Here is a 27,544-nt window from a genome sequence, read left to right as displayed (position 1 = left end):
TGAATGATTTTGGTTGCATTTTCTCTCATTAACCCTGCAGCTATCCTGCATATGCACCGTGGGTAACTTTATTCACTAATCAAATTACATTTTCATTTCGGTTGTTGTTGTTGTTTGCACAAATAAGGTTAGCTCTAAGCTCTTTAGCTCGGGTGCAGCATTTACTACATATTGAAACTGGCACATTATTTAGGAACAGCAAACAAACACCATCATCATAGAGTTAAATTATCTGAATCAGAATTTTCAGTGACCATGGTGAAACAGAATCTAACCCTCCATAAACAAAACAAAATACACCTGTTGCTGTTCTGTATGTAGCCATTTTTTCAGGGACTTAAAGATGCGTTTTGAAACCCAAAATTTGAACATTTTCATCCATGAAAGAACACGATGGCTGTTTAGCTCGGTATTCAGTTAAAGCGCGCGATCAAAACTAATTAATATCAAGTTATCTTTAATTTGTGAATGACAAAAGTGACAAAGCTCCCCGAGGACTTTCCCTGTCTCATTCTTGTTAGTCTCAGGCATTGTGTTCTTGGTTCTCACAGGTCTTTTCCCATTGTTTGAAGGTTCTGTAACTCATTAATTCAATCATGTCCTTTTATTGTTTGCTCTTTTTTTTTTTTTTTTTAATTTTTTAAAAATTTGTTTAGTTTGGAACATAAAGGACAAGACATCTGTGCTGGTTGTGTTAATTACTGGATGTATTTTTGTCAGTCTGGCTGAGGGAAAATGACCTCAAACTTATTAATGAGAGCTTCAAAAGCAGAAGGATAAGGTTTCATAGTTTCATTCCATGAATTTGGCACCTGACTGAGTCTTTCCATGTAAAGCCAAAAAAGCAAATTATTAGAGCAACGCTCTCATCAGATTTCTGTGACCGAAGAATGTATGTTTGGTGTGTAGTTGTCATATATGTAGGGACATCACTTGAGTTATTATAGGCTTCGTTTCTCATTCAGACAGGCTGCTCTGGTGTGGCTAATGAGTACCAGCACTCTCTCACCATATGTTCAGGGTTTATGCTAAAGCACAAAGCCGGGGTACCGCCACCCTCCTGACAGGATGAAGGAATGATCAGTTACCTGGCAGGCCCCACAGACTCAATACACACACACACACACACACACACACACACACACACACACACACACACACACACACACACACACACACACACACACACACACACACACACACACACACACACACACACACACACACACACACACACACATTCAGCAGCCTTGTACTGGTATCCTCTGCATACTGGTGGTGAGTCGTTTGAGGTGGGAGTTGTTGTAGGACGGGAGGTCCTTTCACACTCCAGAGATTTTTCAGACTTGTATGCTGACTGCACAGCAATCAGTCAATTGTAGTGAAATACTGCCAAAGAAACATATTGTGGGATTGCCTTATTACAGTATAAGGTATCCAAAAGGGACTAGTTTATCTTCTCAGCAGGGGAAAAAAAACAACTGCCAGATGGAAAATGTAGGCTTTTTGTCATCTCTACAATTTAATTTCAACTTTTATTGCAGTGCTGAAAGTTATATTCTTTTCAAAAGGCCTTTGTAGACTCTGTAAACTGATTGTAGCTGATTGAGTCTCTTATCTGGAACAACTCAAAACAAGTTGAAATTGTCATTACCGACTTTCAAATTATGCAAATAATGCTATAAATGGGTATTTTTATTGCCAAGTGGCTGTTATTGTTGTTTTAAAATTACAGTGTATCAAATGACAATCTGACACTGTGAAAGGATCAGTCTTCAAGATGAACCCACAAAGTTTTCTCTCCAATCTGCAGCTCTCTATAGCTTTTATGGAGCGTTATAGCGTTATGGTTAGATTGAACGATTTGGTCTAAGACACAGGAGCAATGCTTATTTCTTGAAGGAGGTGAGATTTGAGAGATAAGGAGTGAGTGTGCTGTCCTGGGCAGAGAGAGAAGGTCATTTCCAACACCAGGGATCCAGCAAAGAGTCCATAATTGTTGGCCCATAATGACCATGTCACCACAGGGGGAGCTAAGTAGTCGGCAGTCATGGAGTGTGAAGAACAAGCTGGTTGCTCGAGAGTTATGGACAATGCTGCTCCCTTTGGGCTCTCAAATGATCAACAACAGTTTAACAGAGTTGATAAAGGCAGCCAGTGGTTAGCAGTTAACAGTCAGAAACATGAGCTCAGAGTTGTTGAAATGTTGGATGGGATAAAAGCTGCAGTGGGCTGAAGGAGTACAGAGAGGAGATGACAAAAAAATGTCACAGTAACTGTCTCAGGGGACTGTACCTTCAGACAGCATGTCACTTAGCACATCCTTTCACCACAGTAGATCATAGACGGCTCTCTTTCTGATATAGCTGGATAAATTCCTCCTACACTTTATTATAAATTTAGTCTGTACTCTGTGCTTCAACTTCAAATCTGTCCCAAATTACCAGCTGACACCAGTTTCTGAATAAATTTGGGGCTTCAAACAAAGCCAAACATTGGCTGCATCAAGCTTTATTTTCTATTTATAAAACTTGGTTTTGGATTTTAGATTTGGTTTTAGGATTTCTAGACTCTCGAAGCAAAAAAAGGTCCCACAAAATGCATTCTGAATTTGAAAGTGCCTCATTATAAAAAAAAAAAACTAACACACCTGCTTACTTCATTAAAACCCATTGTGACTGTCTGCAGTCACTTGTCATGTGCAGCCTGCATATGCATGTTTTTTTTTGGAAGAGCAGCAGCATGTCCAAACACAAAATTAGAACACTTGTGAGTGACAGGAAAAGATGCCACCCAATTAAGTCCCTGCAAACCCACTTTGCTAGAGTATGTGGGACACCTTTGGCGTCAGTGCCCCATTAATTGATACTGATGTTCATTTCATGTCATTTGGCACCAATATTCCTCACTGACTAGTTAATCATTTTATGTTGCTCCATGGCTCGTTTTTCCATTTTTCCTTGCCTTGAATAGAGTTGATTTTATCAAATTATATTTCCCCCCTCTGCCTCACACAGAAACGATGCAGAGACTCACACTTTGCTTTAATTTCTTTTCAGTAATGATGATTTTGTAACTCGGTATTTGACTTCAAAGAAGGATTAGATTTCAAGAATATCCTCAATGGTTCCAAGCATCAAAGAGCACTACTGCCACTATACTGCCAGAGTGACAGACTTTGACTCGTGCTGTCACATTAAGCCGTGTTGTCAGAGGCACATTTTTCACACATGAGGGAAGGGTTCACACCACCACAATTTCATATTCCATCCAGCTGGTGATTATGCTGAATCGCTAACAATTTCTCCACACATGAGCAGAAAGACAAACTTTCACTGGAATCCCTCAGCAATCAAGGGAAGAGAAAATATCTGCTATGTGGTTGTGTGGAAATGGCTGCATTGCTGGATAAGGTGCCATTTCAGGAAATCTGTAAAATACTAATTTGAATTTTACAGTTTTGTTCATGCAAAGACATCACTAGTATTCATTAATTTATTGCGATGTCGTTGATGGAATGAATTCAAATGTTTCAGGACTTAACAAAGAGGATAGAAAGTTGAATAAATGAATGCATTCTGCCTGTAGCTGTATCTTTTGTAATCCCTGTTGCTTTCTTTTTGTTGCAGCACGGCCTCAGGAGATTTTCAAGGTCACCCAGGCTTCCCCATGTGAGTCCAGTGTAAATTCAGTATCATCCCTCTGTCCAAGGTGTCATTATTCTTTTCTGAATATACTCATCAGTTCTGATGATACATTGAAGTAGACAGGACCATTACACACTCGTTATGAAAGGTGGATTTGTGTCGTGCATGTCAGTTCCTGGTTTTTAGTGGAACTTGTCTGGTTTTTTGAGGTAAACCGTCCACCCTCCCACCCCGTTTTTCTGGGACATGCTGTAATGCTGCCGAGTTCTGTCGAAGGGGTTTCACAAGGACTTCCCCTACAGCTTGAAACTCATTTGGAACGGAGGGAGCTGTTCAGTCCCTGGAGTTAGCTCACTAACTGGGTCAATAACTCTGCTAATGGGAAATCTTGTGAGCCATTTTCCTCACGATGTACAGTATGTTTATCAAGCTGCCTTATTAAAATACTGTTTAGAGTGCTCACTTCACAGGATGTGTGACATTTTGCAACATGATATTAATATTGATAATGTAATTCTTTCAATATTTGTTAAATGTACGTTATTTCTCCCATATATTTTCATATCTTTATGGTTTATATTTTGATAAACACTAAGGGCAAATCAGGCATGTTTTCAGATTGATGCATGCCCATGTTGTGACATAATTCAGTTAAACTTATTTTATGTAGCACCACATCATAACGCAAGTCATCTCAGGGCACTTAACATAGTAAAGTCAAAGAGGAACCCTACGATGCAAACATTGCTATATAAGCGATTGCTGGAAGGAAAAATGATTTTTCAAGAGGAAGAAAACGTCCAACAGAATCAGGCTCAGAGGCGGGCAGCCATGTGGTTGAGTCGAGGGGAGAGCAGAGACAGAAAAGAACAGCATGGAGATACATAGAGATACATTAAACATCATGTGTGTTGGTCGGGCCAGTAACAGCAGATGTCTTATAGGATGAAATGATGAAGTTACTGTTTCTATATCCAAAAGGTCAAGGGTCAACTTTACAGCAACATCATAATGTTGTGCAAAACCTCTTTTCTGTCCATTATTCATCATCATAACTCGTGAACAGAAGGGGGATTATGACCATATTTTACATTTGATACAAATTATTAATCTTAGGTGTCCACCTTAAAACTGTAGGACTATATAGATCTTCTTTTTTTTACTTCCACTACTTTAAGAGTATACAGTTAATAACCAAGTCTGCATGTTGTATTTCCTTATTTGCAGGAATCAAGATTTCCTTCTATCGTGGAAACCAAGAATGATGACCTTGACGACACCTACCACCTCTCTCCAGCCACGCGCTCCCGTCGCAACCTGCTGCTGCCAAACTTCACAAGTCCTGTTCGCCGCACCTCCCTGGGGAACCTCCTGGGGGATGAGTTGCGCCAGTTCAATGCCCTGCGACGCTGCCGTTCACCCAACCTCAGCCGGGGATTCATCGGGCAGAGCTCCTCGCCCCAACCGCCATCGAAAAAAGAGCACAGCACACCCACGTCAGCTCACACCCCGGCCTCAACGTCAGCCCAGGATGAGTCGGGAGCAGAGAAAAAGCCTTCAAAGCTACTCATCCCAACTGTCACCTGTTTTGGACCGCCAGATCTTAGTCCCAGGTATGGTGAAAGCCATCATAACATTGACTTCATGGAACACAAGCAAAAAAGTAGCTAAATGAATTTGCCTTTTGACCCTTTTCAGCTGCATGGTCAAAATAAACACATTTATTGTATTGTAGTGGAGTTAAAAACCAATGTGCCTCTACTTACTTAACTAAAATCTCTAGTTTAGGTAGGTAGGTAGGTAGGTAGGTATATACTTTATTAATCCCCGAGGGGAAATTTTTTCATGTTAACATGACACTTAAGTTTAATGGTACATAACAAGTAGCAACATGTTTTTCCTTCTTCTTAGACGCAGTGGTTTCACCCCAGAGGCTGAAATTTCCTCAATTTAAAATATCCTAAATGTGTCCACTTTATACTTCTCACCGGTTTACTTCATGAGCTGCACCGCAATGCTATGAGCTTTGATGCCTGCCTTTTACATGATCTAATCTACCCTTTGTCAAACAGTCTTAGACACTCTACATTACATCTTTCTCAGATACCCTGTTTCTATTTGAATGATGGAGGCAAAACACAGAAATTTGATCCTTTATGATATTGATTTATTTGCATGAATGTCTTTTCTCTGGTATCATAAATAGTATCTTCCTGAATTTCTATACTCACATTCATGTTTAACTATGAAAGGCACATTTGAGAGCGTCTGAAGGAGGTGTTGCAGTAAAGGACTCTTCAAGTCATGCTCCAGAAACCTGCATCATGTACTTGATGTAAATGGAGTGTATTTGCATTGCATATTTGAGCAGATGTCACTGCATTTCATTACCAGAGCACCTTATCCTCCTGCCCAACCATCTGTATTCATAATGTATCCCTAAGTCATCCAGTAAGTTCCAGATATGGGTAAGTGCTGGTTCACAGAGCTCAGGTGTCCCCTCCTCCCTCCCGCCTCCAGACTAGGCTCTTCTCTTCATGTTGAAACCCACATGGGCATCTGCCAGCAGCAGCTCTCATGGCGCAGTCCCGGGTCGTCTGCTGGCTCCAGTGATAATTGAAAAAGCTCTACTGTTACATTAACTCCAGTTTCCCTCCCCTTCACCCTTCCTGCCAGGGTTGTAGATGGCATCGAAGACAACGGGCACGCGTTCCATTTCAACGTGGAGCACAGCGGGCCTAATGCCAGTGCAGGAGGCAGCGCCCAAGGTAAGTCAAACCGGCCCCAGCTGTGAGGGTCACCTGGGTGCCAGATGGCTGGAGGCAAACTCAAGAGTTCAAACAGTGGATACAGCAAGACAGGCCTGCCTCCTTCTGGGGAAATATGAGAGCAGCACAGGATGAAATGACAGCCAGGTGTCCAAAGAGTCAGAGAACATGTTAAAGGACAACTGAGGTCAAAAAGAGACCTGGGTTTTTACTGATGGTCACGATGCTTCTAGGATAACTATAGAGTTCAGTTCAGTTGGGGTTCAACTAATTCACTTTATTAAAGGAGGTGCTTTGCCAATGTTTCAAAGTAGCGATATAAAGTACTGCTACTTCATCTTACTACTGTAACTACTAAAAAGGTTTTAAAATCTCCACTATTGGTGGGTGTCCTGATTGTTTCGGTTGTTCTAGCACCTCTTAGGGGAATGTCAGCATTTTGTTTAGCTTTTCTCTAGTTTCTCTAGATTTCAGATGGCTGTTGCGATCTGTTTACCGTCTTTGCAAGCTTCCATCTTTGTAGATCCTTACACTCTGTCCAAGTCCTGTGTGAACCATCTCTAAAGATATACAATAGAAACATTGATATAAACACAAGATTAATTTGTAGTGTAGTTGTATTAGAATGTATAATATACATAGGTGTTCCTTGTACATGCGTGCATAATGGAGCCAAGAGAGCAGCACCTTAAACTACCTCATTTAACATATTCCTGCATCCGTAAGACAAGACAAGACTTTATTAATCCCACACTGAGGAAATTAATTTGTTAAGGACAGAAAATAAAGGGAGAAAAAGATAAATGAAAATAGAAACATGGTATGAATATTTTGTCCACTCCTGATAAACACTATATATATATATATATATATTCATACATGCAGTACTTACACATAATGTGTAACTTGGCATTCATTGGAGTCACAGATGTTAGTTTAGTTTCACATTAATATTGAAAAATCCTCCAAATAGTGTGCCTGAGTTGTGTGTTACTAACTTATCTGTTTTATTTTTCCCCTCCTCGTTTCGCCAGACTCCACAAAGGTTAATGCCACTCTGCTGATGGAGACAGAGGAGGTCAGGCAGAGCGTTAATCAACTTAACCTGAAGGTAACGTACAACCTGTTAACCCAAATTAATATTGATAATAAAAAAGCTAATGTAGCCTTCAATTTAAATTCTCTCTCATCCAAATCAGCTTTTCTACCAATACCTCCGATCTTCTGTTTTAGCACTTCTAATCTGACTCTAAATGTAGTGAAAGCAGGTACAGCGAGAGGATCCAGATGGGCCCAAGTAGGTGCCGACTGAAGTCACTATTAATTCATCAGCAGGGCCCTTCTGCAATGCAGAGGACAGTCAGAAGTGCTGACTCGACAATCTGGAAAAAAAGGAAAAAAAACATTGACGACAATCCAGCTCCACTTGGGGCCTTTCTGCCCCCCTTTCCCTCTCGTTTTAGTCCCCTGTTCCCACTTTTCTGTCTACTTTCTTCCCTATTTGCGTCAGTTACCTCAGCCTGTGCCCCCTGGGATTTCAATACTGCGTTAGAAGCTCTTTCTCAGAGTCATACAGGGGATTACATTTTGGTTCTTTTTTGGGAGGTCATTAGAGAATTGAATCTGGACATGAGTCCAAGATTAAACTTTAAAAATAGAAGCTGATTTATTTGTCAATGTGTTGGAAAGTTAAATTTTTTGAAGTGCTTCAGCAGTTCCCCTGCATTCTTTACCACATTTGTGATCTTAGAATATGTTATGTTGGATTGGAAGTCTTTTAATATCATGACTAAACTGTATGCACTCTCTACACAGATGAACACGTTAAACCAGGAAGTATCTGAGCTCACCAAGGGCCTGCACCACATGTTGCATCTCCTCCAGGCTCACGTATCTGTACATGACTACAAAGCCTCATACCCCTCCTATTCTTATGATGTCCAAATGGTGTCCAGCCTTCCTACAGCCTCCAACACTGGCATCCCCTATAATCCTGCTTCAACCTACCACCTCTATAACGATCCTGGGAGACACTTAGGCCACAGCTACCAAAGTGCCCCAGCTGCTGGCCAATGGAGCTACAGTGGATCTGCTGAAACCCAAACAGAGAGCCACCTCTGGCCTCAATCCTCTAGTCCACCTGTTAACTCTTGTCCGCCACTCTCTGTGAACTCCGCACCTAATTTAGGCCGATGTGACAGCTCTGAGAACGTGACCACGCATCTGTGGACCGGCCCGTCTCTTCTTAGTGTCAGTCCAGGCTTCCAGGGTGGAAGTCCAGGCCCTGCACCTCATGCTGGGCACGGAGACTCTGACAACAGACCTCTCAGTGCTAGTCCAACCACCATCAGCCACTCCCAGCCCGCTTTGTGCCTGCAACCTCCCAGTGACACCGATGAATACTCTTGCATTTTGCCCAATGTCCCTACAGGTACGTCCTCACACAGCCTGCTGGACCCACCACCCAGTTCTAACTACCACCTCTGCTTGTCTCCTGAGTCCCATCTCAACCTCTCACAGGCCCCAAATGAGGCTATTTGTATTCTGATGTCCACTCCGACGTCTCATAATCTGATCCAGGACACCTCTATCTTCCAAATCGAGGACTCGCACCCCTCTAGCCACCCTGTGTCCGCCTCTCCTCCCACACTACCCTGCCAGCCTTCTGTCTCTTCTCGGGATTCAGGATCACCACGATCGGATGTGCTTGAGCACCATCTCCCGCTGGGCAACCCATCTGCCATAGAGCACACCAGTTTGGAGTGCCTCTTGGGGAACGGGGGCTCCATGGAGAGCAGAGACAGTGAAAGCGAGTCATCTCGAAGGTCCAGCATCGGCGTGCAGACTCAGAGCACAGAGCAGTCATGGTGTCTGGACCTCACAGATTAAAGTGTCCACCTTTCAGAGGCGGACAGTGATAAAGCAACACTGGACGGGAAACTCAAATTATAGACATGCAACTTCTTACAGTGTTCAAAGAGACTCTGAGATTTCCTCCTCTTAATCCCTGGGAGCTCTTAATGGTCAAACGTCACACAATTTACACCATTTCTATGCAAAAGCATGTCATTTGTGCATTATCTTGGCTTTATTGAAGTGTGTCTTTAAAAAAAAAAACTCCACAATAGTGGGTTCCAGTATACTGTATACTGTATATTTTTTTCCAACATCTTCAGAGCAATTTGCAGTAAATAATAGCTGTTACCTCCTTGCATGGTAAAGTTGTTTATTCTTTTTCCTAAGGAAAAGGTCTCCAAATTAATGTGTAAGCATTCTACATGACAACCTGTTGATTGTGTACACTAATACTGTATTTATATGGCGACAGGTCAGAGTGATTGGATGTTTTAATATACAGAGGAACAGAAATGATACATGCTTCACTTTGCATGTAGGAAATAGAGTATGTGCATCACGCAGCATAGTGTTTTTAATTGAATGTTTTTCTCATTTCTGCATTTTTTTATTTGTGAAACATTTTCAGTCTATGAATATCTAATATCCAAACTCCACCAAGCAGTACACGGTACATAATTTATGATTTTAGTTCTAATCACATTGGACATCTCCTTTTTATGTCCTCGTAAATATTCCCCAGGACATATAAATATATTTTCTATGTTTCTTTATCAAAGCATTAAATATAACACTTTAACTGGTTTCTTCTCAACAAAATGTGAAAAAAAACATCCCTGAGTAGCCAAAATATAGCTGCTAATAAATTAAACATAAAATAATATATATATTTAAGTGGGTCCCATGAAATATTGAAATCTGTCATTCATTTTACAAAATATGAATGCCTCAGAGGAAAAAACATTAAGTCATGACACTCATACGATATTCACAGTATTCAGGAACTTTATTCTTTTTGAATGGTTTCTCCTTGGCTGACAAAATAAATATGCAGAAAACGTATTACTGTGTCCTTTTCTGTGGTGTCGCACTTATCACAAAAACAGAAAACTAGCCCAAATATTTCCAGTTTTAGAAAGAGTATTTGGAAAATCTGGTAGTTGAGTACAAGAGGACAAACTCTGATTTAAGCTCGGGAACAAATACACATGCTGAGTTATTTGTGTTGAAGCTCGACAGAAGCTGAAATAGTTTTGACTGAGGCGATGCTCAAAATTGTCTTTAGGGCTACTTTACTGTTATTTGACAGGCAGATATATAGGAAGTACTGAGTCTGACCTTATTTCTGTGCTTTTATCAAGGTCAAGTGGTAATTTGTGTTCGACAGGTTCTTGCCAGTAATTTTTAAACCCCAAAAGTATTGTTGCATACACGTATTTTGTATACTGACTTTTCAACCTGAAAAAGGCTAACATACAGTCGTGGACACATTTTTTAACAGCACATTGAAAAAAATGCCAATTTCCTTCTGAAAGGTAATAAAATAAAAAGCATTTTTTTTCTCATGTATACCTGCATACCTTTAGTATGTTACTGTGTAAAACAAAGAAAGTGTGAAAAAAATATATATATTGCTTCTGTTACAAACATTATTCTAGAAAGGCCTCAGAAGATTTGTTGGTACCCCATAAAGAAATGACATGAATTGCTTTATAGTGATAATTTAAACTAAGTGCTTTCTTTTAGCATTAAACATGTCTTCAATCTTTAATCAATCGTTCAGGATATCAATTAATGCATGACTGTAAACATCGTAATCACCACCCAGACAGCAGTCAGTTCTTGGCCGACTGTAGCCATACTTTTAAATAATTCTTTCCAACTCTTTACTAACAATTTCATCTATTTATCTATACTTTAACATAGCTTCAATTGGTAATCCATACTGTTATCTAACAATTTCAACTGCTAGCCATAGTCTAATTATAGCTAATAATTTCCAACTGTTCAGTCATAATTTTAGATAGCAATTTTTACTTGTATCCACTGTGTTGAGTTAATAATTAAATTTGTTAATTCATACTGTTAGCTAACAACTGCAGAGGTTTATCTGTAGTTTTAGGAAACCGTTTCAGCTGTTTATATTATGAGCTCACAATTTAAACTTTTAGCAAGCTATTCCTACCTATCATTCACTATCTATCTATCTATCTATCTATCTATCTATCTATCTATCTATCTATCTATCTATCTATCTATCTATCTATCTATCTATCTATCTATCTATCTATCTATCTATCTATCTATCTATCTATCTATCTATCTATCTATCTATCTATCTATCTATCTATCTATCTATCTATCTATCTATCTATCTATCTATCTATCTATGTAGTCTATCTTATTCCCACTCTTTATCAATTACTTTATTTTAACTGTTAGCATTTCTGTTTAAAACTGGTCAGGTCCGCTAAATCCCTTAATCAAATTGTCATTTTTTTTTTATTATTTTTTTTTTTAGATAAATTGAGCTAATCTTTCTGAGTGTCACATGGCTACTGCAAACTCGGTTAACCCCGAGGTATTTGACTCCTGTTTGGGATTGAGTGCTATAGGCTACATAAAAAAGAGAAATAAAACATATATTTGTTCTCCTATACCAAAAACAAGAAACTGTCTGCAACTTCAATGAAATTTCCAGTGAGAAGAGAAGAAAATAGAAAGTCGCCAGTCTGCTTTCTTAAAAGAAAAGAGGATTTGCAGCCGTTGTCTCGCTCATTACCGCACTGGTTTATCCTTGGTCTATTTGGACTGAGCTGTCTTGACTTTTAATCCGATTATACAAGCAAATATGTAATATCTTTCAAGTAATGTTGAGAGGGGAGTTGTAGATGAAACTGCCCAGACAAGAATTTTAGCAGCAGCTTCATTAGCATCAACATCCCCGATTGAAACAGTAAAGTTCATGTCTACATTTTTAATGTAATTTGAAATCCATCTGTTTTAATCTTCAATTCAGGACTTCAGTACACACACAAATCAAATCCAAAGACAAAGTCGTGTTTATTTTGAGTTTGTTTCATGTCCGTTGGGGCTGTTACAACAGGTCCTGTCAACGCCATAGCTTTCTACCCAAAAATACACAGTTGGCTACAACCTGTTCTAAAAACATTTGTGAAGCAAAGGTTTAGGGGGAAATCAGGTGGAGTACATGTGGCAACAGTTCAATATTGACATCATTCTTTAAATAGTGGAGTCAGCATTTTTAGTTGTGTGGTTTTAAGGCCACTGTTTGTTGGTTTAATTACCAACTGTAGGCCTACGGTGCATTTCGCACAAGTCAGTGTTGTAAGAGTGTTTTTCTGGTATCCGTGTCTGGCCTTGATAACCACACTGTCAGAAAATGCCAGATTTCATTTAATAATTAACAACAATTCACAACAATTATGCAACAAGACGGGATAAAAAGGAAGCCACGATATCAGGGCTCCAGTAGGACAATTCATCAGGTGGGATAAGTTTTTGAATCTATCAGTAATATGTGTGTGCTAATATTTAATTATGTTCTGTCTGATTTATCACACTTTTCTACTTTTATCCTTTTTTTATGCAGAGATTGGTGCACAGAGACGTGGACTTGTGGAAAAAATGAAGACTGTGGTGCTTGCTCTTTTGGTTTTGTTGGTAGTTGGGCAGAGTGATTAAATCTGAAAATGTGCGGTCTACTTTTCCAAAAATGTAAATGAAACTGGTGAGTTGAAATTTTTAATTTTTTAATTTTTTTTTTTTTTTTTTTAATATATATAAACACAAGTTTCTTTGTGCAGGTGAAGCCTTGATGTCTTACTGTGGAGGACATAAATTCTGTTCAAGCAATGTTGAAATCTGCTATGGCTTAAATCAATTCTGTTCCAGAATCTACTTTCATCAAAGTAAGTGCTTAAGTATATTGTTTAGCTACACAGACAATGGTCAGTATGTAGCTGCCACACCACAGCTTTCCTGATATCCATTTTCTCCGTGTTTTCACAAATGACAGGTACTCCCTGGGTTGCCTGAGTGCAGGTCAGTGCAGGATAATGAATACACCAGGTTTAGTAACTACCCGTTGTTGCCGTACTGATCTGTGCAACGGCTAAATGGATATCAACAGATGCTCTGATGAATAAACATTCTACTATCATGTAGTGCGTATTATGGTATTCCCAGAATAAAGAACAGTGTGTTTCAAAATGGGATGTTTTTCACTTTTTATTCCTCCTTATTCTTTCATTTTCATTCCCTCTCAATGTTATACACAGACAATGTGATTCTCAATTCATGCTAAATAGCTCTTTACAAATGGTTAAAATGGCATCTCTGCAAATCACATTAAGAGAAACGTGAAGTAATGATATATTCTACTTTTGTGATCATTTTTATGGTCAATTTAACAATTAATGCTTTTTTGAAAGCATACCAGCTTTCATCCACAAAATATACTCAGGCATTAAGGAGATTTTCATTTATAATCTCCCACTTGGGGACAATGTACAGGATAGTGTACCCCGACGTTCACTGTGTGCTAGTCTTCCAACTTCAGTAGACAAGTCAGACTTCATTAAAAAATAAATTTAGAAAATACTTAAACTCAAGACTTCTCCAGCTGGAGATGTTTCATTTGGGAAAATGGTATTACATGTTATAAACAGCAAGTTGTCGATATATAATTTATTTTGTTTAGATTGGGCAATACAATAAAATACTGTTATATGATAAATACATTTAGGTTGAAAGAACTAAATGGCTACAACAGATAAAAGACAACTATGCATATGTACATTCATTTGTGCATATGTATTTTTTCCAGTCCAATATTGGTACTTTGACAGGTAAACTAATATAAAATATAAAAGTATAAAATATAAAAGTCAATATTTAAGTTAAAGTGCAATAAAATACATTTCAGGAATGCGAAATGAATCCAAAAGGAGAGTTCATGAAATACATATATATATATTGCTCTCAGGACTCTGTGTTACACATAGGATGCATGATAATATGAAGAATAAAGATGATTTGGTCACCAAATTAGATTTTAAAAATATGTGGGTTTTTTTCATCAAATTAACTGTATTTAATCTGCCAACACCTGCTGAGTTTTTGATACTTTGTTTACTTATTTTGAAAGTGTGAAAAAAAGACATAAGTTAATTAAAATACTAATGTGGTCAAATTTGCAAAGGAGAGAACGAGGAGACAAGAAGTAAGGCTGCATTACATTGTGTATTGCCACTTTCACAAAATAGATCAAATAGTTGCAATTTGTTTCTATTTTCATATTTTTCATATCACCTTTTCACATTTTTTTGTGATGATTTTCCAAAACAACATGAATTTAATTGTTGATGCTGTTACTTTCAGTATAAACTCTTACTGCATTATAAAGAAAATTGTATTTGGGAAAACAACAAACGTAGTCAAGTTTTTGCCCTGATCGAAAATATGTTTAAAACACAAACAACGAATCAAAGTTCGTTTCAGCCAAACCTGCTGAGTTCTCTCGTTTGCTGTCCCATGGCACCACCACGTGGCAAAGGCTGTCCGACATAACTGTCCAAAAAGAAAACCAGTGGAATTTATTACAGTGTGTTGTTTCAGTTGCTGGTGAATACTTGTATGGTGTGAAGATGACTTTCGTTTGTGAAATATCACAGAGAAAAGTATTTATCAACTTTTTTTTCTTGTATTTTTAAATTCAAGAATGAGGCATTTCCTGAGAAAAATTGGCAAAACAGCAACAAACAATAAAATAGATTAAATAATAATTAAATACAAGAAAAAAATAAACAAATAAATATTGCAAATAATACAAAACAGTATTAGAACATTATGCAAATGTATAAAAGAAAAAGATTGGCGGCTTAAACAATTTCTGACCACATGATCGTGAGGCAGTTTTACACATAACAAAACATATGATCATAAATTTAAATTAATTCAATTTAAAAAAAATGAAAAATAAAACAATTACAAAGACTTTTCCTGAACGTTTAGATGACATCATAGTTGCGGTGGGCGGTGTGCTTAAATTAAAATATTTTATAAAATCAGGATGTAATAATATAATATATAATGTATATATTTAAAAAAAAAAAATCAAGTACACTCCAATCTTCATCAAAAACCCATTTCAAGTTTATATCTTAATAAGCATTTTAAAGATAATACATTTTTTTTTTAAACGTGAGCAGGCTCCCTCTGACGACCTGCTTTTCGCCCGTATGATTGGCTGTGACGTCGCATCACATGACGGACGGATCCAGGAAGTATTTTGGTTACACAAGGCGGAAGCGTATAATACACTGAAGCTGAAAGTGTTTCTTGGGGGGGGAAAAGGAGACAACGTTGTCAACGACGAATACAACCGCTCTACGTGGATACTGTTTTATGTTGTTGGTAAGACCGTCAACATGTTCTTTGTTTGCTCTGAGTAACATTTCGTGTTAGCCGACATTAGCATTGCTACCTCATCTCGTCGTTATCACAGGCGAGCTTTAGCCTCGGAGCTAACTGGGGCTGCTGTTGTTTTTGTCCGTTTTGATAGTCAAAGTTAACACCAGCAGGTTTGGCCGCTCCTGTAATCACAAGTTTTTGTTGTTGTTGTTGGCCTTCATAATGTAAATAAGTATCTTGGTTTTGTTGGAGGAGAGTGTGACGTTGACGTCAATAAGATGACAGTTTAAAGCAGGTGAGACAATATAACAAAGCCTATTTGTTGTACCTGTACAATCACATCTGCGAAGTGTTGCAAACTCTTGATATTTTCGCCAATTAGGTATTATTATAACGCGAGATCAATGTTTTTTGAAGGCCGATATCGATAATCAGTATTTGAGGTTCCAGGTTTTAAAACTGATATATTAGTTGTAATGCTCCTTTACACTGATCCACCTGAGAGGTTTCTTTGTTTTTTTGTTTTTTTTTCCTACCCTACCACATAACATTTTCCTGTTATATATTTATACTTTTCTTGTTTTGTCTTTTTTTTTTTTTAATTTTGCACACCGTGGGACTGTGAGGAACAATTTTGTTTTACAATCTCTCTGAATGTCTGTATGTCACATGGTGGATTGATATTAAAGTTCAAGATGTTGATTAATTAGATTAATTTAGTGATGGTAAATTTAGCTGCAACATTTTTTTTTTTTAAATCACTTCATGAATTTACCCAAAGAAAGGAAATAAAAATACGTTTTTCAAGCCTCTAAAAATATAACGATTTTATGGCATGTCTTTGTTCATGTTCATGTACTGTCTTCAATACCATGTATATCTAATATTCACAGACATGCTACTTTTGTACCTTAAATCTTTGAATTGTATGATTTGCAGATTGGCAACATGAAAATGTGTGGCACTCAACAACAAAAGCATGCGTTCTGATCACCGAATCAACTGTTTTATTTTTCAAGGTAACCTTGGTCACTCCACCGCTGCTCACAACATCTGGTTTTTGCCACAAGGAGATTGATCTCTGACCTCGCTCACCATCGGTGCCTGCGTTTCCACCTCGCTGACCTGTAGTTTCAGACCATCTCTTCCACAACAGTCTCTGTCTGTCAATGGCTGGGCGTGGTGGAGGAGCGAGCAGGCCTAATGGTGCCGCAGCAGCAAACAAAATCTGCCAGTTCAAACTGGTGCTGCTGGGGGAGTCAGCGGTGGGCAAGTCCAGCTTAGTGCTGCGTTTTGTCAAAGGCCAGTTTCATGAATTCCAGGAGAGTACCATTGGAGGTAAGAGATGTTTCTGGACTTTTTAAAGGAGGGAATTTTGCGTTTTAAAATGACTTTGGGTGTCTCTGTAGATAGATTATGTTTTTGGGTTGCATATGAGGGCTAAATATTATTTTAAATTCATATGCACCAGTGCTGACATCATACCAAACAATACTGTTTTGATAGCTAATTTTGAGGAATAAAAACACATGTTTTATGAGTTGTCAAGAGTTGCTGAAAGTTGGTATTTGAAATTTGCTTCAAATCAGAAACTATTCCATCAAAGAAAAAGTGAATAATATGACAGATTTGACCAGACAATCGGCACCATTTTTTGGTTCTTAACTGTTAATGTTTGGTTTCATACGCAGGTTTGATTCTCACCCTAGTGCAGATCTAGTTTACTTCATTTCAACTTCAGTAGGTACAAAATTGCACTACTACTAAAAAAAGTCTTAAGATTTAAGGTTTTACTACAAAATATAAATAATAAAGTATCCTAAAATTAATTTCCAGTTGTACTCCTGTATTGGATTTTGCATCGAAGAAGAAGTGGCCTGTAGGGAAAACTAACTTGAAAGTTCTTTTATTAGCTTTTATTTGTGATAGTTTTCACCCACATGTGGACATTCAAGTTGACATTATAGTTCCAAACATTGTTTCCGAGGTTAAGAATGAACTTCCCACCCAAAACATGTGGCATGTTTCATTCAACGATGTGAATCAAATTCCACCTCCTTTCAGCAGGTCTGACGGGCACATATTTGTACATGTATACATTATGTGTGATGTTGAAAATGACAAAAACCTGCCAAAGCTAATCTTTAGTGATGCAAAGCCTCCTTTCATCTTCTAAAAAAAGATAGAAAGCTACTGATGTGTGTTGTCCTTTCCTCTTCAGCTGCCTTCCTCACTCAGACTGTCTGTCTGGACGACACCACTGTTAAGTTTGAGATCTGGGACACAGCCGGTCAAGAGCGCTACCACAGCCTGGCTCCAATGTACTACAGAGGTGCTCAGGCGGCCATCGTGGTCTACGACATCACCAACACAGTAGGTTTCACCCGCACGAAGTTACAACGAACCCAGATGACTTATAGCAGTAGCTATAGTTTTACTCTACATTCATGTTTTTCTTTGTTTTTGTTCGTCTGAGTCTTGACACCCAAAAATAGAACAAACAGTAAGCAAAGCCATGTTGATAACCAAAGGTCCTTTTGAATCTTACCAAGGTGTGTGTTAAGTATTACTTCATGATACGAGACACCGGTTTTAGGTTCTGTGTTTAATGTTTATTTTCAATTCAACTTTAATTATTTAGCTCCAAATCATGACACAAATCATCTCGGGGCACTTAACATACTAAGGCGGATCCTTACAATATTAAAGAGAAACCCAACAATTCCCACATGATGCACCAGTGGGAATCGTTTGGACTAATTACATCTGGTCTAAAATTAGGCCTGCTTAGGTTTTCCGACCTGGCGGTGCTTTGACTTTACGTTATGTACAAGCTGGAAAGTAAAAATGCTCCACCAAGGTTGAAAATAGCTGTAATTAGACAAACTGTGGGGGAGAGCGGGACTGAATAAGCTTATTGTTTTATCAGGACACGTTTGCACGTGCAAAAAACTGGGTGAAGGAGCTTCAAAGACAAGCCAGTCCCAACATAGTGATCGCTCTGGCTGGCAACAAGGCAGATATCGCAAACAAGAGAGCTGTGGATCTTCAGGTAGGAACTTGCATAATTATGGTTTAATTTAACAGTAGAAGTGTCAGACATTTACAGTATTACACTGCATGAGACTATCTTCTGTATCCAAATAATCTCAGGAGGCCCAAACATATGCTGATGACAACAGTCTGCTCTTCATGGAGACCTCAGCCAAGACTGCCATGAATGTCAATGAGATTTTCATGGCTATTGGTAAGTACTGTGTTGAGTCAAATCTCTCTCCTTCCACAAATGGATATTCATGGTTGCAGTTGTGTTTACTGCTCCCTTATTTCTGCATCAAAATTTTAAAAAAAATATGGCGCAGCTCTCCTGACCTCAATACACTAGGTATTGGGTAAATAGTTGGATTTTAGTCGCATTACAACACGAGAGCTGTGGAACCCAGCAGGTGTGATGGGGGAAAAAAACACATCATTTGTTCAGACATATTTGTTAATATTTGCTCTTGAAGTAATGTTTTCTACCACTGAATGAAAATAAATGGTTGGTTTTTGTTTATAACTGAACGTCACAAACTGAACACTAAACAGTAATTTGAGTTTAAAGTTTGGAATTCAGTGCAATAGCTATTCTGAGAGCACAAATCAATTATTATTATTTTTTTTTTTTTAAACGTGTACAGGAATTCGTTGTTTTTTTCCCCCATAACACCTACCAGTCAAGTGGTCTTCTGTGGATTTTTTTTCCTGTCAGTGTCAGAGGCTGTGAACCCTTTTATCTTCTCATTCTAAAAGAAGTACTACACAATGAGTTGTGTTACATAAAAGGCAGAAAGAATCAAATCATTTGGAGTTGCAGAACCATGTATTTATTCTGCTGTGTTTTGTAGCTGAATTTGTAAAGTTGCTATATTTGAATATCTGTGTTTGTGTCCTTGTAGCGAAGAAGCTACCGAAGAGCGAGCCTCAGGGCGGAGCGGGACAAGGAGGGCGTACGAGGACGGGGGTGGATCTACAAGAAGCTAGCCCTCAGGGCCGCAGTGGCCAGTGCTGCGGCGGTGGAAATTAGCAAGTACAAAACAATGAACTTAGTGAACGAGCCCATCAATTTAAGGACAGCACGTAGCTAAAACCAGAGAGGCTGGAGAGGGCAGAGCCGCTCGCCACTCCTGCACTTAAACTGAGATTACAGATGAGATTATCTGGATCCTCTTTGATTAAAGGAACTTTTTTTTTTAAAAGAATCATAAGCTAGAGGGAATTCCCGATATCCCTCACTTCTTCTCTTCTGTCTTTCCTCTGTGTGTCTCTCTACCTCCCTGTTCATCTTCAGCCTGTCTGATTGAATACTGTTTTAAATGAACTCTTCTGAAGTGCGGCGTGGAGGTTGTTTGTCATTTTCCCTGTGTGTGTGTGTGTGTGTGTGTGTGTGTGTGTGTGTGTGTGTGTGTGTGTGTGTGTGTGTGTCTCTGTGTCTGTTTGTCTGTGTGTGAATAGTATTTACAGCATATATATTTATATATGCACACACACATTTTCTACTCCTGTCATTTCCCATAACATTGATCTTTATGGAAGATGCAAGTACCCAACTGTTTATGCTCAAATTGAAAAAGTCAGAGCAATTACGCTTTTTGACTTTTTAGATGACAGAATTTTGGCCCCATTTGCACCCGGTATTAATATGTGACAAGTTCGCTGGATAATGACAGCCTGTCCTTAAGGCCTTGCATGTCTGCGTAGTATGAAAACATATTCACATTATCTGCTCATGCTCGGGTCATTTCTCAATATGCAAATTAGTCCGGGGCTAGCTGGTGGACTTGTCAATAGACATGGTGAATCTCCCAAGTGCAGCAAGGCAATGCCACAAAAGGACACCATTTATTTCTAAATCAGTTTTTCTGAGGTAAGACCAGCTAGCTAGCTCAACATTTCGGCTGGCTGAAGCTGGCAGGAACGTAGTCGGGCTTCTCTGATTGCATTTACACCCGTTTGAGATCCGCTTCCACAGAGGATGCCTGACCACCTCCAAATATGGCCTGACTGATCCAATTGCAAACCAGTCCCAGAGCGTTCTGCGTGCATTTATACATGCGGGTTTTTTTTGTTTTTTTTTTCCCCCTCGCCCTTCCCTATTCTCGAGGTATTCAGATACAGATCACATTTTAATGCCAGGTGTGTTTGTTATTCTCAATATGGACCTAGATGAGCTAAAAGGAGAGCTCAAAACCTCGCTTATTGAAGCAGGTCATAAATTAATAGGCTACACACATCTGAAGATGTTTCCTAACTGTACATCAAATGCAGTTTTCATGTTTTCATTCATTGTGTCTTGATAACTGTAACACCAGAGAGTTGTTAGCCTTTTTTAAAAAAGAAATGTGAAATAACTTGTAAATCTAAAAAGTAATAAATAACATGCAAGATTCACATTGTTCTGAGTTGATTTGCAGCGGCAGTGGAGGACATTTCTGATGCATTATTTGCACGTACAATCCAGACTGTAAGTATTTGGACAGTTACACACATACACTTCATCGAGCTCTTTGCTGCAGCACATTCAGTTGGAAATAAAGTAATGGATGCTACGTTAAAGTGCTGAGCTCAGCTTTAATTTGAGTAAAATCATCATGATTAAATGTGGAAAATGCAAGATCCTTCATCCAGTTGTAAATTAATGTGTAAATCTGTTTTTTTTTAGTACATTCAGCAAAGCAAAGAAGCTTTTAAATTTCAATAGAGGGAAACAAATTTCGTGTAGGTTCCTGAAATAATCAACATTTCTAAACACTAGATGGCAGCATCACACTTGAATCCTGTTAGAAAAAGACTGAAATAGATATATATGTATTCTTTCAGCTAAAACAACTAGAAGATTAAAAAATTTTTTTTATTGCCATAGAATATTCAGCAACTATTTTGCTTATGCATGTAGTATTTAGCAAATTGTTTTAGGTAGAGCTCTTAGATTAAATGTTACAGTGTTTATGTGAAGGGAAGGATAAGCACAGTTTAATACACAGTCAGAGATTGCATTTCTTTGCATATCTGTGTGTATGTGAAAGTGGATAGCACTGTATGTAGATAGGCCTTGCAAAAAGCCACAACTTGGGAAAAACCGAGAGAAAAAAAAAAGGCTGTCCTACAGAGGAAGGTGAGCTTCATTTGTGTTTACCTCATTATTCCACAGCTCATTTTAAAGCACTGTTTCGCTAATGCAGCGGTTTACTTTGCCATGACGATGTCTGCCCTTTTAATGGAAGAGCATGTAGCTCTTTGAGGTTTTAAGACTATTAGTTAAAGAAACTAAAATATAATAAATGTATCCAGCAGCAGTCTGAAGTTTATAATTGATAATATCTAATAGAAAACAAATCTGCACGCACACCTTCACTCTTGGCAATCTTATTAGATACACCTGGCCTTAATGTGAAAGATTATTATGTTATTGTTAAGGTATTCATATAAAAGATTAGAAACACCAAAACAACTCATGAGCACAAACTACAGCCTAAAAAAAACAACTGAATTGTTTTGGTGTTTCTAATATTTTGACCACCTCATGATATCAATATATTTTTTTTTACTGTTAATGGAGTCAATGGGAGGAGTCCTGCCGCGCAGTTATATAATGCCCAATGCTTAAGAAGTGGAGTTATTTCCAAATGCAAAGTGGGGGGGGACATAATCTCAAACGCTATAAAGTAATTGTCTTGACAAACTTTTAATCAAAATTCAGCACAAATATTAAACTTCCCCCCCAAAAAAAATGGCAAAACAAAATGTGAATTAAAGCATATCCACATTGGGTATTATATTCCATATAACAATGTTATGATAATTACGTGCATTGAGGTTAACAATTGGACAGATGTCATTAAACTATTGTATGTAGAAAAGTGTACAAGGAGATGATGTAATTAAAAAAGCACTCGTCAAATGTGAAATGGAAACCACGCAGTTAACACAGTGCAAATATGTTGGTGGGTGTAGTTTCCTGTATTTGTGTGAGGAATCTTAGTCGTCGAATCGCTCCGCACAGATGAACTGTTTTTGTCTGCCGCCATTTTTCATGCCTTCAGTGGAGCTGAAGATTCAGTGGACGTTTAAGTCGCATGCCTGTGTGTTGCTCACATTTTTCTTCAATCAACGCGCCAATTTTTTTCCACCCCAGGCGAGCATACACGTCTTTCTGAAAAATCAAGTTGTTTTTGTTCCCCATCTCTCTTTTATTCCTAAATTGAAAATGTGCATCAAAACAACTGGATGGAAACATACTTTCGAGTCATTAAATAGCACCTTCTTCCCTATAAGAAATGATAAGTAATAAAAATGCACCCTTCCTCAATTCAGTAAACTCGTGTTTTGCCTGTACGACCTTCCGTGTTTGGGTATAATCAGCAGCTCATAATAGTGACTAATGCTAATCTTAGCTATGTGCTATAAAGTGAGGTAGTTATTGGCGTGTAAGTGACATTACTGATTGTGTCCACTGAGCTGATCACGCTGCTTCTGTCCCACTGAGTTTTAGCATTTCCAATAATCCTGTAAAGTCCCTTGTGTGAACTTTCGCAGTCCATTTGATAATAACTCTGTGCCAATCTGAATGTGAATTTTCGGCATACACACCCAACTCGCAAATTCAAACGAGATCTTTAGTTTCTTAAATCAATGAAAGGAGTCATTCACAGTTTACCCAGATTGGAAATCTGTTGAAGGAGTAGTTTTACCTTGCGTTCCCCTAGAAAATCTAATCCTCCATGTAAACATAAATAAAACTAAAGCTATGTAAAGGTTTTTACACTGGAAACTGGTGTAAACTGTCTTTTAGGTCGACACACTTGTTATTTTGGTTATGACGCTAATGACGACCTCACATTAAATCCACTTTTAAAGCCATTTGAACACGCACACAAGCGCACACTCGCCTCACAGATATGGCAGCATTTCTGCCAAAAGCAGGCGGGTGCTCTGTTCACATTAAGTGATTTCTCATTTGTTGAGCTGTCACTCAAGATGTGTTCTGTCAGAAAAGAAACTCATTTCATGCTTGGCCTCTGTGAATCATAATGGTGTGAGAGCTGGGCTGAAATTGACTGTGTTTAGAGGAGGTGATTGGCAGAATAAAGGAAATGTGCCCTGGAAAATCAACGCATTTACATTTTGTACCAGTGTTTCTTCTCGTGTCTCTTATGTTCGTACAACAAATTAAACGGGTAATGTGGCCAAAAAGGCGTGGTTGTCATGACAACAAGCATTTTTCGGATTAGCTTTAGGTACTGTATATGTGTTTGTGCTGAAAAAAAAAAAAAAAAAATGTCCCAGTTTTATTGCACGGTCCGGTTGAAAAAGACAGAAAATACATTTCCAAACACTTGCTCTGATGGATTCCCTGTCTCTTCCTGAACAGAGAGACACATGTCATTAAATACCAAGGACGTGGGGACACGGTACCTGGATTGCGTTTTGTATTGCCGTTTGAGATTTCTGCTGATAGTGATGGCACATGTGATGTGGTACAATAATTGTTTCTTATCTAAAATGAAACATCTATCTGTTGCCACTGGATGGGATGTTCATGAGGGAGGGACTGAAGGAAGGACAAAAAGATAGGGATTTTTAAAATATCTTGTTTAAAGCTATTTAAATGCGATAGACTGCCATTACTGAACCCAAATAAACGGCACGAATGTTTGGGTCTGACCACCCTCCGTTTAAGATTGTTTCCTGTCGTTTTTCTGTCGTTGCACCGTAATAGACGTAGACCTCAGGTTAATCTTTTAATACCAATATTAATACCAAAATAAATTATACCAAAATCAATAGTTATTGGAGCAGCGTTTGGCCATTTGGCATTGACCACCCTATATTGTATGTTGTGTGACAAAGCTCTACCACCACGCACATTGTTGGAACTACTTCTAAGTCAGAGGTGGGTGGAGCCAGGCTAATAGCGCTGGGCTCTTACGTATATATGAATGTCAATGTCTGCCTGGAGGAGTGTCTGGTGAGACGTTCCGGCATTAGCAATGGTAATGATGTGTTGTACATCACCCAGAAATGATTGTTTTTCCATAACTGAAGGGGGAGCAACAGCTACGACTACAGTGAGGAGGAGTAGGCTGCTGCAGAGGCTAAGAGTTTAGCCAAATGGCAACCTACACTGATGTCACCCACTAGTTTGTGACCTGCTGTTTTGAAACCTTGAGTCTTCTACTTCAGCCAACGCAATCTTGGTTTTTTTTTTTGGAGCCCAATATGACCATATTTGAACAAACTGTGGAGGACTGACTCGATCTGACTGAGAACCAGAGGACTCTCTACCCGCCCTCTTGTACCTGAAACCTGACTGCACCCCAGGCATGTCAATCAAACTAAACATGCCTCTCTTTGAGGCCTAATATCTAATTTATGATGGAATTATTTTCAGAAGAACTACCAGAACGCAGATTTTGAAGGAGTAAATTTAACGAATGACACCCTAATGGAAAAAAAAATTGATTGACTTTGTATTTCAAGTTGAATTGGAGTTTATTGGAGCCAGAGTGTTTTGGAGCCTGCCCCTAGTGACCGTCATTGGTAGGCCTACTGCACTTTAAGGCACTTCTGCATTGGCTGCCTTAGCTCCATGGATTTATATTTACAGTCTGTTGGGAAAAGTTTGTTGGAAAAATCTAATCAGCACCCTAAAAAGTTTTGAGAGTGGAGGCTCCTTATATATAAGAACTGCAGCGTTCAGAGGAAGGATTATGATTTTTTATTTATTTTTTTTTTTTTTTAAAAAGCAATTCATGGCAAGCACAAACACAGATAGTCATTGGTGTCGTTTTTCCTCGCTGCAGAGAGAGGGAATTGAGGGCAGACATGGATGTGACGTTACTGCTATTGGAAAGGTAGGTATTTATTTGGAGTAGGTTAGAAGCTTTCACATGTTTTTGTAATTACTCCTACAGCCAAAAGTGTCCGACAAAAGTTCAGTTTTAACGTTGCTTTTGTTTTTCTTTTTTCTTTTACCTATATTGGATTTGCCTAATTATTATTATTATTCATGTTGATTCAGTGACACATTTACACATTTGCTGATGACTGATACATATTTCAATGAGTAAAATTTGCAATTCAGGGGCCGTTAGGTGCAGGAATATTGGCTCTCAGCCAAGAAATATTCCTCACATTACCATCAGCTTAAGTTTTTTTTGTATAAATAAAACAAAACAAAATATAACATGTTGAGCTTCAGGTGACGGCGAGCTGATTTTGTTACTTTTGTGGAGAACTGGGCTAGCTGTTTCTCCTTTGGTCCCAGTGTTTATGCTAAGCCAAGCTAATTGGCTACTGGCTTCAGCTAACCAGCAGAGGATTTCCCAAAACATCAAATAATTCCTTTAAGACGAAGCAGACATTACTTTCTTTTGAAAAAGCTTTAAAAAGCATTACGCCTCACAGTTTTCCTAAGTTCCATGTTATTTATCTTTTAACATCCACCGAACACAACAGCACAGCTGATGAGGGGGAGCTCTTCTTCAGCATCGCACTTCTTCCAGGATGAAGGTAAGAAGGTAACAGGATTTAGAAATCTCCTTAAGTGCTTTTTGTTGGCTCAACACTTGAAGATTTTTATCGCTTTTATTTTGACATTAAAATCTGTGTATGATTTCTACACCTACAAGGCTTTTGAAACTTTAAAGATCAGAGAAAAAAAGAACAGTATCTCCAGTTCCTCCAGTTCTGTCCTCGGTTTTATAACATTCACATTCACAGCAGTGACTCACCCATTACAAAAGCAACATTTCTGAATGACTAGTTGTAAATTTAAATAGTTGTGTTTCAGGCTCGTACTGTCTTCCCTTTGGCACTTCCTCTTCAGTGAATCATCGCCATCTTGAGCGCCGTTCCACGACTGAAAAACTTCAAGTTGGTTTCAGTGACATTGACCCTTAAGGACAGAGTGTTCAAGGATGGATTCTTGAGCTGCACTTCTTAACGCATCACAATCAAATTTCAATTGGTCACTTTTCCAAGAGGCTTTCATCATCTTTCATACACAGCTTCTGCACACCTAAAAGTAATCATGCTGTTTTTTTATGGCCACAAAGATAATCAAGTTGCTATTTAAATAAAAAGAATGAATGTGTTCTGTACCGTAGAATAATTTAATTAGATATTCATAATAGTTTTACTATTAAGTAAAGTAAGACCTTTTTTGAAATGACTTCACACAATAAATTTACAGAACTAATTCAGTAATTTGCTGATTAATCACCGGAAATGTGGACCCTTAAGAAATTAAATGAAGCTAAAACAAACAGGACAGAGAGTAAATCATCAAAATGCGACCTACTACAGCCTATGTATTGGACAAATAGTAAGACCTATTGAGTGTCAAATTGAGTCAGAAGTTGGAATTGAAGTCAGGCTCACGTACTCTTTACTGCTGAGGGTGACGCTGTTCCAAACTGTGAAGTGCAGCCATTATGTGACTCCAGCTCCCACAATTGTACATTCTTCTCTTTCATATTCTCACACCGTATTCTTTTTTTTTTTTTTTTAATAAATTGCTCACATCCTTCAAGTGCCGTCCAATCAAACTTATCAAGTTTAAAAAAAAAACAAAAAAAAAACCGCAGCAAACACGTTGCCATGGTGACCAGGTCAAACCGTAAAACACGTGGTTTCGAGTCGTTCCTCGACGATTCTGGCTGCAGCAGAATGAAAGTGTCCCTTAATGAGAGCACTCACGATGATGATGGAGCGGAGCGATGGTATCATGCAGGGAACATGTTGATTGGACTTAAGCTTCGTGAAAATGGAGCAGCTGAATGTAGCCAAGATATCTTA

The 27,544-nt window shown here is 38.5% G+C and overlaps 2 protein-coding genes and 1 long non-coding RNA gene across 5 annotated transcripts in view; all 3 read left to right on the top strand.

The window, feature by feature from the left end:
- The window catches only part of LOC138617075 (voltage-gated delayed rectifier potassium channel KCNH4-like), a 37,428-nt gene extending 27,095 nt beyond the window's left edge, over positions 1-10,333 (top strand). For both annotated transcript variants that reach the window (XM_069691744.1, XM_069691743.1), the window contains exons 12-16: positions 3,630-3,671; positions 4,875-5,260; positions 6,324-6,415; positions 7,450-7,526; positions 8,231-10,333. In XM_069691744.1, the coding sequence (XP_069547845.1) occupies positions 3,630-3,671; positions 4,875-5,260; positions 6,324-6,415; positions 7,450-7,526; positions 8,231-9,304 (1,671 nt within the window). In that variant the 3' untranslated portion in view covers positions 9,305-10,333. The remainder of the gene's footprint in view (positions 1-3,629; positions 3,672-4,874; positions 5,261-6,323; positions 6,416-7,449; positions 7,527-8,230) is intronic.
- Positions 10,334-12,635: 2,302 nt separating this feature from the next.
- Positions 12,636-13,490, top strand: LOC138616727 (uncharacterized). Of its 2 annotated transcripts, XR_011310616.1 has the most exons (4): positions 12,636-12,780; positions 12,885-13,022; positions 13,099-13,203; positions 13,311-13,490. It is a non-coding gene; the product is annotated as an uncharacterized lncRNA (long non-coding RNA). The 2 variants fall into 2 exon arrangements; XR_011310615.1 differs by lacking the exon at positions 12,636-12,780 and having other exon boundaries at positions 12,789-13,022.
- A 2,084-nt stretch (positions 13,491-15,574) lies between these two features.
- LOC138617074 (ras-related protein Rab-5C-like) lies at positions 15,575-21,134 on the top strand. The gene is made up of 6 exons (XM_069691742.1): positions 15,575-15,709; positions 16,726-17,044; positions 17,928-18,079; positions 18,636-18,758; positions 18,860-18,953; positions 19,645-21,134. The coding sequence occupies exons 2-6, from the start codon at positions 16,876-16,878 to the stop codon at positions 19,770-19,772; spliced, it is 666 nt and encodes a 221-aa protein (XP_069547843.1). The 5' UTR covers positions 15,575-15,709; positions 16,726-16,875; the 3' UTR covers positions 19,773-21,134.
- The last annotated feature ends 6,410 nt before the right edge of the window (positions 21,135-27,544 follow it).

This window comes from Brachyistius frenatus, unplaced genomic scaffold (genome assembly GCF_029030835.1).
Source record: "Brachyistius frenatus isolate BFR_SWC_R1_liver_20210118 unplaced genomic scaffold, ASM2903083v1 Contig_11, whole genome shotgun sequence".
NCBI lineage: Eukaryota > Metazoa > Chordata > Actinopteri > Embiotocidae > Brachyistius > Brachyistius frenatus.
Note: the sequence above shows the minus strand (reverse complement) of the source record. Positions and strands in the feature narration are given on the sequence as shown.